At 42.5% G+C, this 19,259-nt stretch overlaps 1 protein-coding gene across 1 annotated transcript in view; it reads left to right on the top strand.

Moving 5' to 3' along the window:
* The window catches only part of DPY19L1 (dpy-19 like C-mannosyltransferase 1), a 286,868-nt gene that overhangs the window by 190,278 nt on the left and 77,331 nt on the right, over window positions 1–19,259 (top strand). Inside the window, exon 16 of the mRNA XM_030204533.1 lies at window positions 14,465–14,538. Coding sequence (XP_030060393.1) covers window positions 14,465–14,538 — 74 coding nt within the window. The remainder of the gene's footprint in view (window positions 1–14,464; window positions 14,539–19,259) is intronic.

Here is a 19,259-nt window from a genome sequence, read left to right as displayed (position 1 = left end):
CTATTTCTGGCTGGGAGGTCGATAAGGTTGTTCATGTAGTTGGGGGATTCTCCATATATAATCTTATGAATCATAGTGTGAACTTCAAAATTTTATTCTTTCTCTGATGGGAAGCCAATGAAGCCTCTCTTGAAGAGGTGTTGCGCTGTCGAATCTTGACTTACCAAAGATAAGTCTGGCCGCCGTGTTTTGGGTAGTCTGAAGTCTCTTGAGGATTAGAGTCTTGCATCCTAGGAAAACACTGGTGCAGTAGTTTGCATGTATAAGTACTGTGGATTGCACTAAGTTCCGGAAGGTGTTCAAGGTAAGATAAGATTTTAATAGTTTCAGAATTCACATCATGTTAAACATTTTTTTGTGACGGATTTAGCATGGTTTTCGAATGATGGATGGTTATCAATTGTTAATCCGAATATTTTCTGGCTGTCTGATATGGGGAGTTTAACATCTGAGGTGCTAAGAGTAGCCGGGAGAGGTGAAGAGTGTTGGGATGAAAGAACTAGACATTGTGTTTTCTTTTTGTTTAATTTCATTTTGAAAGCGTTAGCCCAAGAGGTTAGTGTGGTCATGCCAGTATTAATTTTATCTGAGATTTCAGATATATTGGATTTAAAGGGGATAAATATGGTGACGTCGTCGGCTTAGATGAAGGGATTAAGTCCAAACTTGGCTAGTAACCTGGCCAGCGGAATCATCATGAGGTTGAAAAGTATCGGGGAAAGTGGAGATCCTGGTACCTCGCATTCAGATGACCATGGGGATGAAATGTTTGAAGACCCCTTGACCTGGTAAGATCTTATGGTAATAAAGCTTTTTATCCAGTTTATGATGTTCCCACCAATCCCAAGTTTGTCCAGAAGTTTGGTTAGGATAGTATGATCAACCATGCGCTGGACAGGTCAAATTGTAGGAGGAGGATATGGTTTCCAAGTGCTATTTCTTGTTTGAATTTGGTTATTAAGGTAAGAAGGACCGTTTCAGTACTATGAGCCGAACGGAAGCCCGACTGTGATTCGTGTAGGATGGAGAATTTCTGAATATATTTGTTGAGTTGCAGACTCACTCTGTTTTCCATCAGTTTTGTGATTAAAGGGATGGAGGCAATTGGACGATAGTTGGTGATATCGTTTGCAGGTTTTATTTATTTATTTATTTATTTATTTATTTATTTATTTATTTATTTATTTATTGCATTTGTATCCCACATTTTTCCACCTCTTTGCAGACTCAATGTGGCTTACAGAGTAGTTGTTGTTACATAAAGAATAGCGTAATTGAGAGTTAACAATTGGATATAAGAAGCAAAACAATATTGATAATAGGTACAGGTGCCATAAAGGTAATGTGGTCGAGATTTAAACAAGCAGATATAAGCAAAACATTGCTGATAATGGTAAGCGTTGATAATGGATAGGCAGAGATGTCATGGAATATAATGTAATCGAAGTTCAAATAACCAGATATAGATAAATACATTCCTGATAGTAAATAGGTTGTGATGTATTACATTGGTAGTAGCTGATCTTATTGGTATGCCTTGTTGAATAGGTGGGTCTTCAGGGATTTGCGGAAGTTGGTTAGTTCATACGTAGTTTTTAAGATGTGTGGCAGTGCATTCCATAGCTGTGTACTCGGGTAAGAGAAGTTTGACGCATGCATTAGTTTGTATTTTAGGCCTTTACAACTGGGGAAGTGAAGGTTAAGGAATGTATGGAATGACCTTCTAGCGTTCCTGGGTGGTAGGTCTATCAGATCTGACATATCGGCTGGGGCATTTCCGTGAAATGATTTTGTGAACTAGGGAACTTATCTTGAACGTAATTTGTTCTTTAATAGGTGTAAGTAAAATATTGCCATGTCTGGTGGGGAAGGAGCCTCTTTGGAGTAGGAAGTTCAAGTGGGTGGTGAGATCAGATATAAAGCATGTAGGGGCGTCTTTCAAAAGATAATTGAGACAAGGATTGAGTTGGCAATAAGACCTTGAGAGTTTAGAGATGGTTTTAGTAACTTCTTCAGTGGTAAGGGGTGTAAAGTTAGTCCAATATCTATCAGCTGGTATTTCATCTGATCCAGGGTCCAGTTCATCGAGAAAGGTGTCGACAGTGACATTGTCTTTGGAAATTGATTTACGAAGATGTCACGATTGTGCCCATATTTCATGCTCTCATTCATTTCGCCACCTGGTGGTCAGACCTGGTGGCTACGATGGACTATCTGCTTGTTGTTTCCCATGTTCCAGAAATCATTCCGGTCCGGTCCGGATCGTCCAGCCTTCCAGACTGTCTTGGGATTTTTGGAACTAAGCAGCACCCTTACCTGATGACCTCCCTGGTATTTTGCCTTTATTAACCACCTGGAAACTTTCTAGTTTGCCTTTGCAACAGAAGTCCTCAGAAGAGTTTTCATCTGTGAGAGTTTGTTGTAGTGCTAACCTTGCTACTTTCAGTTTCAGCTAGACCCTGCTTGTTTCCTGGTTTATTCTACTGTTTGCTGCCTGCCAGTAAGACTCTGCTTGATTCGTGGACTATTCTCCTGCTTACTGCTTATTGCTTCTGTTCCAATCCAGCTGCTCCAGTCTGGCCTGTGCCCTTCTGTCTGTGGTCTGCCTTGCTGCCTGTTTGGGTGGTTCTCCTGCCGCTGCCGGTTATCAGTAGTGGCCCAAGGGCTCACTTTTCCTGACCAGTGTGACAGATTTCCTGACCAGTGTGACAGAAGATTAATTATTTTGTCATTGAAGTATTTTGCTAACTGGTCAGCAGAAGGGCGGTTTAAAGGTGATGTTGTTACTGGGTCTGTGTTAAGTAGAGTTTTTATAATTTGAAATTGTTTTGGTTTTTTTGTATCTGCACCAGTATTTGTAATTTTTTGTGTATAATAGTCTATTTTGACGTGTTTGATTGCGTATTTATAGTTCCTTTGTGATTGTTTCCATGCATTAAATTTAGTGCTATTCTTTGATTTGCTCCATGCTTTTTCAAGTCTTCTGATTTGTGACTTCAAGTTTTTCAATAAGTCATTGAACCACGGTAAAGGGTTACGTTTGCATAAAGTCTTGGAGTGCAGAGGAGCAATTTTGTCCAGAATCATTCTGCATCTGTTATCCCATTTAGTAAGGAAGAGGTCTGAGTTAGGTTGTATCGACCAGTTATTAGCATAGATATGTTGCCAAAAATTATTATCATCAGTCCGTCCTCTGGTGAAGGTCGTTGTAGGGTCATGTGATCTGGACTGGCCCATTTTACTCCATTATAAGGTTAGGAAAGCTTTGTAATGGTCGGACCAAAGTGTAGGAGACCAATCAATTTTGGATATAGTGAATTTGAGGTCGGTAGAGAATTTATAAGAAATAACATCTAGAGAATGACCCTTGATGTGGGTAGGTTGTACTGGAGGTAAGACAAGGTCACATAGGTCAAGGAGATCCATACAGTCTTGGGTGTGGACAGATTTGGAGTCTTCAAGATGTAGGTTCAGGTCACCTAGTAAGATTATATTAGGATTGTTAATACATGAGTTAGATAAAATGTCCATAAAGGTAGAGTGGTTGTGAGTCCAGTTATGGGGGGGGGGGGGGGGGGGTAGGGTCTGTAAAATAGAATACAAGTTAGGTAATCGCATAGTGTGGGGCAGTGAAGTTGTATTGAAGCAATTTCAAGTTCCAGGGTAGAGCTTTCAGAGATGGATTCAGATGAGAAGTTAGATCTGAGGATTAATGCTATGCCTCCTCCGGTTTTCTCTTTTCTAGGCCAATGTAGGATTTTGTATCCAGGGGGGCAGAGGTCAAGTATGATGGGGTCCTTAGAGTCACGGATCCATGTTTCTGTAATGAGAAGAGTAGGTCTAGATTGTCAGACGTAATCCAGTCAGTGGTAATTTCTGCTGTATTAACCACTGATCTAGCATTAATATATCCCACACGAACAGGTAGATAAGGATGAGTTGCATGAGATGACGGCTGATGGGCGAATATTTATGATTTGACTAGTTTTTGTGTACTTTGGATTTAGTGTTTTTGAGTGTTTTTGATGTTGTGAAGTTTAATGAATAATAAACTTCAAATCTAAACTACATTTGATTATAATTTCTGTTGAAAACATTACTTTTATTTGCATATATTTTAAGTCATTGGTGGCAATTTTATAAATTGGTGCCAAGAAAAGAGACCACTTGATGAACCGAGAGGGTGAGATGCGTTTTCATACTCTCTCAGGCTCCTGCGCCCCTATTAATCTTATACAAATCTATACCATCACTTTTCAGCTTGTGAATAACCACTAAAGTGCCCTTTCAATAGGCAAAACACTTAGCGACATCGCCGGGCAACATGGTAAGCAAAGGATCAAAGTGAGAAAGAGACATACCCTGAGAGGTGGATGGTAAGATGGAGGGACAGCCACCACAAGGCGGGCAGTCCTTCTCAACTGAACTACTATCGCAGCTGACTGCCGCAGTAGAAAGAGCGATTGAACCTAAAGTGGAGCGTTTGTCAGAGCAATTGTCCAACTTTGAAAGTCTTTTGGCCGACGCAAGCAGATGAACAGGAGAACTTGAGCAAAGAGTATCAGCACTAGAAGACACTTCTCCCTCTGCCGTGGAAGCTATGGACAAAATACGGAACACTGTACAGGAACTATATGCAAAGGTGAACGACCTGGGAAATCGTTCCTGCTGAGCAAACCTGAGGATTATAGGCTTTCCAGAATCGGTAGGAGAGAAAGTTCTGGCATCGCTATTGGAACGATCACTTGCCGCAGAATTTGCAGTGTTGGACGGTGCAGGATCTTTATGCCTAGAACGGGCCCACTGCGTAGGCCGGTTACAAGATGGCCGCCAGGCACCACGTGCAGTGTTGGTAAAAGTCCACAATTATACCCACAAAGTGGAGATTCTACATGGGTACAGATTAAAAAGAGGCACAGTTCAGTATGAAGGTCATTCAATACGAGTTTTCCAAGATTACTTGGCATCTCTGCAAGAGTGCAGAAAACAGTTTACGCCGCTTTGCAGCCAATTGTATGAGAAAAGCATACAATTCATGCTGCTCTATCCTCCGATTCTTAAGGTACAGTTGAATGGCCGCTGGCACTCCTTTAACACTTCAGGAGCGGCACGAGAATTTGTCTCTCAAATCATAAGTACACAGAAAGGAGACACTTGAGACATACGAGACATCTCAGCTTTTGAATCCATGGAATTTTAGCGGAGATTAGGTGGCGATGCCAGTAATTGGGAAACAAAACCGGTGCTGGGCAGACCTCTATGATCTACGGCCTGATCGTGACTGAATAGATAGGGATGGGCTGGAGTGTAAATTTTAAGGGGCTTCAACGTTAGCTTCAGAATTAAGTACAAAAAGAATGCTGGGCATACTTCTACGGTCTGTGCCTCGAGAATGGCAAGGACAAATCAAACTCTGGTATACATATTAAGTATCACATACCATGTAAAATCAAACTCTGGTATACATATTAAGTATCACATACCATGTAAAATGAGTTTATTTTGTTGGGCAAACTGGATGGACCATACAGGTCTTTATCTGTTGTCATTTACTATGCTACTATACTAGCTACAAGATAGTATTATGCACGGGAGAACTTTTTTTTTCCTTTTAAATTGCTAATCATTTTTGCTGTTTGCATGATATATTTGAAAACATCACTGTTGGATTTCTGTAGGGAGTTGCATGGGGGGGCAGGAGGGCTGGGCAGAGGATAAAGAGAGGGAGGGGTTGGGGAGAGGAACTGTTTGGGGATATGTTAGGAATCACTGCGAGGAGATACAGAGAATGTGCTATGGGGAGTTGAATGTTTATCTCCTTAAAAGGTTGAGATGTGCAGAAGCCAATATGGTCATTACCTCTCCTCTATTTCATCTCTGAGCACTCTACCAGAACCCTTGTCCACACTCTTATCACCTCTCGTCTTGATTATTGTAACCTGCTTCTCACCGGCCTCCCTCTTAGCCATCTCTCTCCTCTTCAATCTGTCCAAAACTCGTGCTACGCGACTCATTTTCCGCCAAAGTCGCTATGCTTACATTAGCCCCCTCCTTAAATCACTTCATTGGCTCCCTATCCGTATTCAGTTCAAGCTTCTCTTATTGACCTATAAGTGTATTCACTCTGCCGCTCCCCAGTACCTCTCCACTCTTGTCTCTCCCTATGCCCCCCTCAGGTACTCCGTTCTGTAGATAAATCTCTCTTATCCATCCCCTTCTCCTCTACTGCTAATTCTAGACTCCGTTCCTTTTGTTTTGCTGCACCTTACGCCTGGAATAGACTTCCCGAGCCTGTGAGTCTAGCCCCGTCTTTGGCCATTTTCAAGTCCAAACTTAAAGCCCACCTCTTTACCACTGCTTTTGACTCCTAACCACTTGCCCTGTCCTTTAACCTCTCCTATTTATTCCCTTACCCTTAATTATTTTGTCTGTTTACCTGTCTTATCTAGATTGTAAGCTCTTTGAGCAGGGACTGTCTCTTTTTGTGTATGGTATACAGCGCTGCATATGCCTTGTAGCGCTATAGAAATGATAAATAGTAGTAGTAGTAGGTACAATTACCCCAGGGCGGGATCACGTGATGCTAGGCTAGCAGGAAGAAGCCGCAGGGAAGAGCTCCGTGGCCCCCATTCAAAATCTTACCTCAAGCACCTCATAAACTCCTGCAATTACCCATTTGACTGCGATATGTCCCTGCCAGCGATTCCATGTCTACAAGACCCACCGAAAGGAAGGAGCACGGGACCGCGCCGGAGAAGCCAAGATGGTGGAGGGCGGTTCCTCAGATGCGCCAACAGTAAGCTCATTGTAGGCGGTAGAGATCACACCGGAGGTTTCCGCGCTTCTAGAATCCTCGGTTGGCCAGAAATTAGCGCATAGCAGACAAGTTGGAAAAAATAGATGGCACTTTGGGGAGTTTGAAGACGGACCTCACAGAGTACCAACAATGATTCAGACGTAGAAGACAAAAGCCTGCAACACAAGGCCCAATATCACACCATGCAAAAAAACTTGGAACGACTCGAGTCTAAAGTGGAAGACCTAGAGAATCGGGCCAGACGCAAGTGGCAATGTCATACGGCTTGCCTGTCCTGCCGTATCCTCAACTAAGAGCACGACCATATGACATTGCCACTTGCCATCTGAGCAGCATTTTATGTTAGGGCGTCCTTCCCCTGACGAAGCCTTTACCGGCGAAACGGACCATTTGGGAGGCCCAAGTTTGATGCTGCTACAAGATAAGTAGCCTTTTTGCTCTTCATGTCCTGAATAGGTGCTTGTGACATTTTTGCACAAAAAAAATTATTATAAAAATGGACACTGTTTAACATCTAGGGAGGTGGTTAGTTGAGGACCAGTGATTGAAGTACGGTGACTGTGCATAAATGCATGAATAATTCCATTAATTTGGCTGATTGTCACCAGTCTGAGGTCCTTTCCCCCCTTCTGCTATTGTTTCACCATTGTGCAATTTGCTCGATTAGACCCGCTACTGTTGTTACTTTACTTGCAGCAAATATTAGACAATCAAGGTGCAATATTTTGCTGGAAGGACCTACTCGGTTTCTTTGCTTGTGGGCAATTACACCATTATGTTCATACCTTAGATCCTACGGGGCTGGGTTTCCCTTTAAGAACTAGATTGCTATTTGAGCCATTTCAAGATGGCAGCTTGTCGGTCTTCTCTCTTCTTCGGGCCTTGTGAGTGTTTTCTCCAGTTAAGAGTCATGTTGAGCTTCAGGCTCGGTGGTGTCAGGAATCTACAGATTCTCTAAATCTTGGTAAGTTGGTTCGATGAATACCAATGCCAATTCCGTTTGTTGCATTGAGCATATTTTACACAAGAACAGTGTTTAAGACAGGGGGACTGGACACACCTATTTGTTGGAAATGTCACCAGGGGGTTCATTGTTTTTTTCATGCCTTTTTTTTTTTTTTATTCTTTTATTTATAAGTTTCAATTTTATATTCATGCATTACACAAAAAAATATATGGAAATATAGAAATGTATAAATATTCCGATAAACAAAGGTAAATTTTCCAATAATTAGTCCCCAATATGATCCAAGTACAAAGAAATTAACTAAAAGGAAAAAAAGAGAAAAATTAGAAACAGAAGCATACCATTTGAACGCGGCCGGTACATAGTATATATTATTCAAGTATTAATGAGATAACTCTTTACTACAAATAAATTTAAGTAACTTTACTGGGTCAAAGAAAAGGTAATTTGTGGAATTATATACTATCATACATCGGCAAGGGTATCTAAGCAGAAAAGTACCACTCAGATTAAGAACTCTGGATTTAAGCTGAAGAAATTCTTTCCGTCTTTTCTGAGTATCCCTGGCCAAATCAGGGAATATTTGAATTTTTGCCCCCAGAAAGTTTTCATTAATATGGCGAAAGTATAATTTAAAAATATTGTTTCGATCGAATTCGAGAGCAAACGTTACCAAAAGAGTTGTTCTCTCAGTTATAATATCTAATGAATCTTGAAGAAACTCAGTTAAGTTCATATCTGTAGGACCAGAGTCTCTTACGTTTCTAACACCCGATATATATTGAGCCCTAGTGACAGGTGGAAGATTATCTGAAGAAATAAGTAAAACTTCCGTTAGATATTTTCTAAACATGTCCAAGGGAGAAATCATTGGAGACTTTGGGAAGCCTAAAAGCCTCAAGTTATTCCTTCGTAGCTGATTTTCCAAGTATTCAGTTTTACGGGACTGGAATGCTTTATCCTTAGCGACCTCTGCAGAAAAATTTTTAAAAGTTTGGTACTTCACTTTCCAGTACCTGAACTTTGGTTTCCATAGTCTCGATCCGAGATACAGCTTGTTCCTGTGTTTGTTTAACCTCCGCCATCTCTCCTCGCATATTAAGCAAATTTTGTTGAAGAGTAAAACTCATCCCTTGAATCGCTTCCCAAATAGTATCAAGGGTTATCACAGCTGGTCTTTTTATCCCTCGAAACACTTCGGTGTCTTCACCCTGTTGTGGAAGCGGTAAGGAAACTAAATCTTGTCCTCCCGCTTCTGATAGTCTCACAGGGGAAGAAGTGGCAACGGGGCCTCCAACAGACGCAGCCAGGGCTAAACCACTTCCGGGTATACCTGGTTGCTGCTCCTCCGATGCCTCTCTTTCATCACCGGGTCGCGGGGGGGCTGTGTGTAGAGGAGGACTCAACGTCGCTTCCTCTAAACTATGTTCCCGATCTTGTGGGTTTACCGAAGCGCTCAACATGGATGCCGGTGCTCGTAGTACCATCGTATCCAGAGTCGCCTGTTGCATGGTTGAAGAGTCTTTGCGGCCTGAGGAGGTAGGAACCGCGGACTTTCCCTTCCTTTTCCCCATCGCAGGTTCCAAGGAAGCCCCAGGGTTAGGCGCTCATCTGGTAGTCAGGAGCTAGACGAGCACACGTCTGTGTCAGACGCCATCTTGGATCCCTTTTCATGCCTTTTGAAGTTGTTCGAAAGTAAAACTTTTCTGGAGAATCCTCTTGCGTTATATGGAACATTTGTTCTAACGTAATCTATTCCATTCTTTCCGGCGGGATTATTTCTGGATAACTATGAGGCCTTTCATCTTAACAATCGTTTGCTTACTCTCTTGCTCCAGAAGACAGGAATACTGGGTAAGCGAGTCATTTTATGGAGTGTGGATCACTGATGAAGCCCCCTCTTTCTGGCTCTGGAAAAATTGTTTTGGTGCTACTTGAATAGCAACATACAAGGTATTCTAAATGGAAACAGTTGTTTCTGGCCACTTGGGATATATATCTTCAATCTCTGACTGATAGAGGTTCAGAGTTTAATTCTCAATTCATATTAACATTCTTCCCTGTTTTGTTTGTTCTCTGTCGCATAACTTTTTCTCTCTTTGGGGGGGTTGTTGTATAGCGCAAGCCGTGAGTTCACTGGTTGAACAAAATTTATTTTATTTTTTTGGATTGGGCTTGGGATTTTGAAATTTCGTGTTGCTTCATATTTTTCTGGAGTGCTGTAAGAGTACAGGTGCTCCTGACATTGTTAATCCTTTGCATTTCTTTACTTATAAGGGAATGGGCGGGTGGTTGTTTAGGATCTGCTGGACCATTGACAACATGTATCCATGATGTTATACTGATTTTCATTGTTCCTTTGTTAAAACCCACTTGTTTCCACTTCAGTAGAGGGGTAGGGGGTGGGCTATGATTGAGGGTGTGGGGAAGGAGATAAACTTGTTCATAGTTTGAAGACTATTTGTATTATTTTGTCTGTATAGTGTGCACTTTGATATGTGAATCTTTGGATACCCAGCTTGTTGGATGTGTTTAATTTGACTTGGCATCAATAAAATTAGTGAATCATACAAATTACCTCCTATCTGCTATCATTTGCATATTACTAGATGTTCATTTCTTTCGGTTCGTTTCACTAAGGTGTCTGTTATCAACAGTGCATCTACCAGCCCTTCCATCAGTTTGCATGTTGGAACATGAAAACTACTGTGTGGATTTGACTAAAATTCGGCATTGGGGATTGAGACTAAAAGGGAAATTTGACAACATGGCATCTAAAAAAAACATGAATAGTGTGCCTGTTTTTTTGTTTGTTTGTTTTGCTTATTTTATAAGGAAGCTTAGGTACCAACATGCCATTATAAAATAAACACTCAAAGACAACTGCAAATGTGCACACAAACTCTATGCAGGTATTTTATAAAATATTGTCTACAGAGCATCTCTGCCTCCAGTTCCACTCCCGGAAATGCTTATGCGCGGCATTTGTATAAGGGCACACAGTATCGACAGCTTGCATATTTATATGTGTGTCTAAAGCGGTGAAATATTTGATAAACCCCTTTTCAGCATGTATTAGAGGCTTTATACATATAAAAGACTGTCAAAAAGACCTCCTAAATGTCTGTAAATTGTGATTTTGGCTTAAATCAGTGTAAAATACAATTGTCTGATGACATTTACCCCCAGATTCTATATATAGCACCTATAGTTATGTGCAAAACTTAACTAGCAGTAATTGGGTTTATACCCCACATTATCCCAGCAACCTGAGTTCAATGTGGCTAACAATACAGTTAATCAAGGCTAAAGTACTCAAAACAAAGTGAATAGAATTATATCATACAATATTATAGAGAATTTAAAAAACACAACAATGCCTGAATCAGCAGGGAGACATATATGAGCGCCTGATGCAGGCACACTAGCTGAAACATGGTGCCGTGTCATGTCCTTTTATGCAATAAATTTGAATTTGATACATCATCATCGCCCATGTGTTTTTTCTGGAAGAATTCTGTTGACTGCGCTACTCCATTCTTCTTCACTTTTTGTAGCGGTTCATGTTCCTCCACCTAGTAGTTTTTCTTTGTAATCACATTGGCCATGGACTGATTTAGGTAAGGAGTTCCAACCTTTAGCACCCTGATAAGCAAATACCGCTTCAAGAACTGACGTATGCAATTTTCTGACTGCTCGGATAGTGTAACTGTAAATAATTCCTAGCCCCTAGAACAATATTATATGGTGGAAGGTCAACAGAGTTGCATATAGTCAAAGGGCATACCAACAATATCTGGTAGATAAGAGCACAAAGTTTGAAAGTGACCCTAGATTTAATTGGGACCAGTGCAGCTTGGCATAGATAACAACAGTGATGCCCTCTCAAAACGAGAAACTTCACAGACAAGCCTAGCTGCAGTGTTGCAGTTAATTGGCTTCAAGGCTTCAATTAGGATTTCCATGTGCATCTGGCTGCACAATATTCTATAAGGGCAAGGGGATAGGACTTGATATACCCACCTTTCTGTGGTTACAGTCAAAATGGTTTACATATTATGTACAGGTACTTATTTTGTACCTGGGGCAATGGAGGGTTAAGTGACTTTCCAGAGTCACAAGGAGCTGCAGTGGGAATTGAACCTAGTTCCCCAGGAGATGGTAATTCTTGCCAGCTATTGTATAGGTGCATCTATTCCTAGATGCACACTAAGCATGCAAATGCGCGTTTTAAAGTTCTGACATTCCTGTTATGGATGTGCTTTTTTTGTTTTGGTTAATTTTGTTTATTTTTAGGAGTAATTAGATTGTAAGCTCTGTTGAGCAGGGACTGTCTTCATGCTCAAGTGTACAACGCTGCATACATCTAGTAGCGCTATAGAAATGATAAGTAGTAGTAGGATCAAAGTCCACTGCACTAACCACTAGGCTATTCCTCCACTCAAGGCTCAGTGGCTAACCTTTACTGTGTATATCTGGAAAGGGGGCATGACCAGGGGCATTACAAAAAGCTATATGTGGATTTACAGAATATGATCTGAGCTCACCCAAGTTCAGCACTGACATTTACACCTCGATTTACCAGATGTAAGTCCGACACCTAAAAGTTTGGCGTGAAATCGGCACTCAGAGGGATTCCATAAAGCGTGCATGGCCTTTATAGAATAGAAGTGCACTTAGCTCCAATGCTTTTAGATGCCAAATTTGAGCGCCATTTACTGAATCCAGTTCTCATCCACTTTCCTGACTTTCAGAGGAAGGGAAATACAATATTGTGTCATGTTTCCAGCAGTGTTTTTTCCAACTTGTTAGGATATATCAGCGATGGCGAACCTATGGCACGCATGCCAGAGAGGGCACGCAAAGCCCTTCCTTTGGCACGCGCGCCGTCGGTCCGCTCCGCCCACTCTCCCTCCTCCGAGTACCAGGCCGCCCACCCTCACTCCCTCTTCCAAACTGCGGAAGCACCATGCCGCCCGCCCTCCCTCCCAGCACCAGCGCTCGCCCTCCTCCTCCGAATGAAAAGGCGTCGGCAGCTACAGCGAAACGCGGCATGGTCTTCGTTCGGCGCGCCTTTGCTTCGCTTCTGTCTCTCAAGCTCTGATCCCGCGTTTCGCTGTGGCTGCCGACGCCTTTTCAATTTCGGAGGAGGAGGGCGAGCGCTGTACTGGGAGGGAGGGCGACGCGCTGGTGCTGGGAGGGAGGGCGGGCGGCCTGGTGCTTCCGCGGTTTGGGATGGAAGCAGGCCTGGTGCTGGGAGGGAGGCAGGCTGGGTGCTACTGGGTGCTGGGAGGGAGGCAGGCAGGCCTGGTGCTACTGGGTGCTGGATGGGAGGGAGGCATGGTGCTGGGAGGAGGGAGGGTGAGCGCTGGTGCTGGGAGGGAGGGAAGCAGGCAGGCCTGGTGCTTCGTCAGTTTGGGAGGGAAGCAGGCCTGGTGCTGGGAGGGAGGGAGGGAGGCAGGCAGGCCTGGTGCTGGGTGTTACTGGGTGCTGGGAAGGGAGGGAGGGGAGGGCAGGCCTGGTGCTGGGTGCTACTGGGTGCTGGGAGGGAGGGCGGGCGGCCTGGTGCTTCGTCAGTTTTGGAGGGAAGCAGGCCTGGTGCTGGGAGGGAGGGCAGGCAGGCAGGCCTGGGCTGGGTGCTGGGAGGGAGGGAGGCAGGCCTGGTGCTTGGGTGCTACTGGGTGCTGGATGGAAGGAGGCCTGGTGCTGGGTGGGTGGAAGGAGGCCTGATGTTGGGAGGGTGGAAGGGAGGCCTGATGCTGGGAGGGTGGCCTGGTGCTGGGTGGGTGGGAGGGAGACCTGGTGCTGGGAGCTACTGGGTGCTTGGAGGGAGGGAGGCCTGGTGCTGGGAGGGAGAGAGGCAGGCCTGGTGCTGGGTGGGTGGCCTGGTGCTGGGTGGGTAGGTGGGTGGGAGGGAGACCTGGTGCTGGGAGCTACTGGGTGCTGGGAGGGAGGCAGGCCTGGAGCTGGGTGCTACTGGGTGCTGGGTGGGAGGGAGGCCTGCCTGGTGCTGGGAGGGAAGGCAGGCAGGCAGGAGGGAGAGGAGGGTGGCTGTACATGGGTGGCTGGAGGGGAGAGGAGGGTGGCTGGACATGGATGGAGGGCAAGAAATGAAGAAGAAAGGAGGAAAGTAAAGAAAGAAATGGAAAGGAAGCCCTGGAAACGGAGTTAAGAGAGCAGCAGAATCAGAGACAACAAAGGTAGAAAAAATCATTTATTTTCATTTTAGTGTTTGGAATATGTCCAATTTGAGAATTTACATCTGCTGTCTTTATTTTGCACTGGGTATACTGGAGCTGTAACAGCTTACAGAAATTATTTATAATGGAAGAAAATCATGTTATTTTTTTCTCCTATACTAGTATAATATTTTCAATGATGTCTGTTTATATGCGCCATGGCTGGTGTAAGGGGTGTGGCTATCATAGGGGTGGAGTCATATGTGGTGACTCCGCCCATAATGAGTACCAGCACTTTGCGATAAATAATTAGATTTTGGGTTGCTGTTTGGGCACTCGGGCTCTGAAAGGTTCGCCATCACTGGGATATATCAACAGTTTTTCTGGCATTGTTTTTGCTTTATTTTAGCAGTTCAGTATTTCATGGAGTTTAAATATGCTATGAAGACATAAATTACTCCTCTTTGAGGTTGCCTGAATGTTGATTCTTTTTATTCACAGCCACTAAAGGAAATTATACAAATATTTGCTCAGTCGTGTGGTTTGCCTTCAGTGCCACATAAAGCAGATGAGAGGTAATTAAACTTTTATTTAATTTCCTAAGCTGTTCAATCTTCATGCTTTCTATTGAAACGCTATTATAACCTTAGAATTTTATATCTTTAGTTCTAAATATGCACCACAAAAAAGCTCTATGTGGATATTTACTGCAGTTCCCATTAGTTCTCAGTAATAATGAGCATTTTTATTACAGTTTTACTGTGAATAGATCTAAAAGGAGCATAAGGGCTGTGATACTGGTTATTTTATATTTTATTTAATTCATGATTCTGTAGTTCTGTTGGAAGCCTGTTTTTGTGTTTTGATTTCAAATGTATTATACAATTTTCATTTTACATATAATTTTCTCTGTATAACTTTTATATTCATATGTTGTTGAATTGTATATACAGTGGTGGAAATAAGTATTTGATCCCTTGCTGAAATCCTGAAAACCCAACTGGGTTGCAAGCCCTCGAGGACTGACATTGAGCACCGCTGAAATGAAGCAAACAGGATAACCTGGTGCACTGAAATGATGTTTTTTATTTATTAGACACACTCAGGTTCCTAATTATTCAGTACACGAGGACTCGACATGGGCCGTGTTTCAGCAGTACTACCTGCGTCAGGAATCCAATAGATCTGGAACCGACTCTGTTAGTAAGAAAAAATAAATCAGCAACAGCAAGCCTCAGAATTTCTGACATCAGCGATTGGGTAACTGTTGCTGATTGACTTTGCAGCCTTTGTTTGTTTATGGGGAAACAAAAACAGTCATTCATTATTTCCACTTACTGATTTATTCTCACTAACACAGTTGGTTCCAGAATGACTAGGGACCTAAGGGCCCTGTTTACTAAGCCGTGCTAAAGGCTTGCTAGTGTTTTTAGTGCACGTTAAAATTAGCTCATGCTAATGCTAGAGACACCCATAGGACTATATGGGTGTCTCTAGCGTTAGCGCATGCTAAAAACACTAGCATGCCTTAGTAAACAGTGCCCTAAGTGTGTCTATTTCATTTCCAGTGTTCTTTCCATTGATATTTAGCAGTTACATATATAAAATTGATGGCCAAGCAGGTCACACAAATAGTAGTGATAATTTGAAATAAGTAATTTGTACATTTCAACTTATACAGTGGTGGAAATAAGTATTTGATCCCTTGCTGATTTTGTAAGTTTGCCCACTGACAAAGCCATGAGCAGCCCATAATTGAAGGGTAGGTTATTGGTAACAGTGAGAGATAGCACATCACAAATTAAATCCGGAAAATCACATTGTGGAAAGTATATGAATTTATTTGCATTCTGCAGAGGGAAATAAGTATTTAATCCCTCTGGCAAACAAGACCTAATACTTGGTGGCAAAACCCTTGTTGGCAAGCACAGCGGTCAGACGTCTTCTGTAGTTGATGATGAGGTTTGCACACATGTCAGGAGGAATTTTGGTCCACTCCTCTTTGCAGATCATCTCTAAATCATTAAGAGTTCTGGGCTGTCGCTTGGCAACTCGCAGCTTCAGCTCCCTCCATAAGTTTTCAATGGGATTAAGGTCTGGTGACTGGCTAGGCCACTCCATGACCCTAATGTGCTTCTTCCTGAGCCACTCCTTTGTTGCCTTGGCTGTATGTTTTGGGTCATTGTCGTGCTGGAAGACCCAGCCACGACCCATTTTAAGGCCCTGGCGGAGGGAAGGAGGTTGTCACTCAGAATTGTACGGTACATGGCCCCATCCATTCTCCCATTGATGCGGTGAAGTAGTCCTGTGCCCTTAGCAGAGAAACACCCCCAAAACATAACATTTCCACCTCCATGCTTGACAGTGGGGACGGTGTTCTTTGGGTCATAGGCAGCATTTCTCTTCCTCCAAACACGGCGAGTTGAGTTCATGCCAAAGAGCTCAATTTTTGTCTCATCTGACCACAGCACCTTCTCCCAATCACTCTCGGCATCATCCAGGTGTTCACTGGCAAACTTCAGACGGGCCGTCACATGTGCCTTCCGGAGCAGGGGGACCTTGCGGGCACTGCAGGATTGCAATCCGTTATGTCGTAATGTGTTACCAATGGTTTTTCGTGGTGACAGTGGTCCCAGCTGCCTTGAGATCATTGACAAGTTCCCCCCTTGTAGTTGTAGGCTGATTTCTAACCTTCCTCATGATCAAGGATACCCCACGAGGTGAGATTTTGCGTGGAGCCCCAGATCTTTGTCGATTGACAGTCATTTTGTACTTCTTCCATTTTCTTACTATGGCACCAACAGTTGTCTCCTTCTCGCCCAGCGTCTTACTGATGGTTTTGTAGCCCATTCCAGCCTTGTGCAGGTGTATGATCTTGTCCCTGACATCCTTAGACAGCTTCTTGCTCTTGGCCATTTTGTAGAGGTTAGAGTCTGACTGATTCACTGAGTCTGTGGACAGGTGTCTTTCATACAGGTGACCATTGCCGACAGCTGTCTGTCATGCAGGTAACGAGTTGATTTGGAGCATCTACCTGGTCTGTAGGGGCCAGATCTCTTACTGGTTGGTGGGGGATCAAATACTTATTTCCCTCTGCAGAATGCAAATAAATTCATATACTTTCCACAATGTGATTTTCCGGATTTAATTTGTGATGTGCTATCTCTCACTGTTACCAATAACCTACCCTTCAATTATGGGCTGCTCATGTCTTTGTCAGTGGGCAAACTTACAAAATCAGCAAGGGATCAAATACTTATTTCCACCACTGTATGATCCTTGTTTATTTTGTACCCTTTGGGGCTTATTTTCGAAAGAAAAAAATGTCTAAAAGTAGCATAAAGCAGCATGTGGACGTTTTTTCTCCAAAAATGTCCAAATCAGTATTTTGAAACCTATTTATCAGACATTTTTCTATGCTGTTCAGCTGTAGTGTGTCCAAATCTCAAGGGGGTATGTCAGGCGCTTGTTTAAGTGAACTACAAAAACCAAAGATCTGAACTCAATGCCTGCAAATAGCAGTACCTTTTACTTTCTCTCTTTAAGCATTGTTTATATATGTACAAGTTCTTGTTGTTATTTTTTCTTTGTTTATATAAGAGAACCCTCAGGAGACACCACTTATAAAGACAATATCATGAGTTATTTTGCCTTGTGGCATAGCATCTCTTCATCGGGCTTTCCCTTAATTATGAATTTTTTGAAAGTGCTATTGCAAACACACAAAGTGCTCCAACTAAAAGTGCTCAATAAATAATAAACTTATCTTTAAATCGTGTCCATGTCTCTGAAATCTGTAATCCACATAGGCTTCCCCTGGTTGCGCCCGACACCGCGGGTTTCAATACTTTCCTCAGGGACTCGGGTTAATTGCCCACACCAGGTCCACAACGACCTATAAGATGAGACACCAACGCTGAATGCTTTTACTGGCTCACCTTTATCCACATGTTTGTTTACTCATTCAAAGAAATGAAATAGATTGATGAGGCAAGATTTCTTTTCACTAAATCCATGTTGGCTTTGTCTCACTAAATTTATGCTTTTGATACTCTTTAATGTCTTCTTATAATAGTCTCTACCATTTTGCCTGGTACCAACGTCAGGCTCACCGCTCTATAATTTCCAGGATCACCTCTGGAACCTTTTTTAAAAATCAGTGTTACATTAGCCACCCTCCAATCTTCCAATGCAATGCTTGATTTTAAACATAAATTACATATTACTAATAATAGTTTTGCAAGTTCATTTTTCAATTGTATCAGTACTCTGGGATGAACACCATCTGGTCCAGGCGATTTGCTATTCTTCAGTTTGTCAAATTGCCCCATTACATCTTAGATTTCATTCAGTTTCTCTGACTTGGTCAGCTTTGAATACCATTTCTAGCACCAGTATCTCTCCCAAATCTTCCTCGGTGAAGACCGAAGCAAAGAATTCATTTCATCTTTCTGCTGTGGCTTTGTCTTCCCTGAGTGCCCCTTTTACCCCTCGGTCATCTAGCGGTCCAACTGATTATTTTGCTGGCTTCTTGCTTTTAATATACCTAAGGTTTTTGCCTCCAATGCAGCCCCTCTTTGCCATCCTTATCAGTGCTTTGCATTTGACTTGCCATTCCTTATGCTGTTTCTTATTATTTTCAGTCAGATCCTTCTTCCATTTTCTGAAGGATTTTCTTTTAGCTTTAATAGTCTCCTTCACCTCACTTTTTAATCATGCCGACTGTCGCTTGGCCTGCCTTCCTCCTTTTTTAAAACATGGAATATAACTGACCTGGACTTCCATGATGTGTTGTTTTTTTTTTTTTAACAGCATTCACGCCTGAAGTAAATTTGCAGCTGGTCTTCTTTTTTTTTTTTTTTCACCATTCTTCTCATTTTATCATGGTCTCATTTTTGAAAATTAAATGCTTACATATTGGATGTCCTGTGTGTACTTACTCCAGAGCCGATGTCAGATTTGATGATATTATGATTACTGTTATCAAGCGGCTAAACATTTACAAGGATAACGCAAAAACAATAGCGCCCCTAATTTACTTTTTATTAATGTACTCAGATTCTTCCTTTTGCTGCACCAGGAAAATGTTGATCTGTGAATGTGACCATAAAATGACTAGTATACAATCACCACTGCACTAAAACCCCTGAAGATAAACTTCACAAAGTACAATAGAGTCTTGATTATCTGATGTAAACGGGACCGGCCCAGTGTTGGATAAGTGAAAAACTGGATAATATGGAAAACAATGGGGACCCCTTAAAAAATGAATCAACAAAGGCATAGAGTTCACGAT

Source organism: Microcaecilia unicolor, chromosome 1 (genome assembly GCF_901765095.1).
Source record: "Microcaecilia unicolor chromosome 1, aMicUni1.1, whole genome shotgun sequence".
NCBI lineage: Eukaryota > Metazoa > Chordata > Amphibia > Gymnophiona > Siphonopidae > Microcaecilia > Microcaecilia unicolor.
This window is presented reverse-complemented; position numbering and strand designations above follow the sequence as displayed.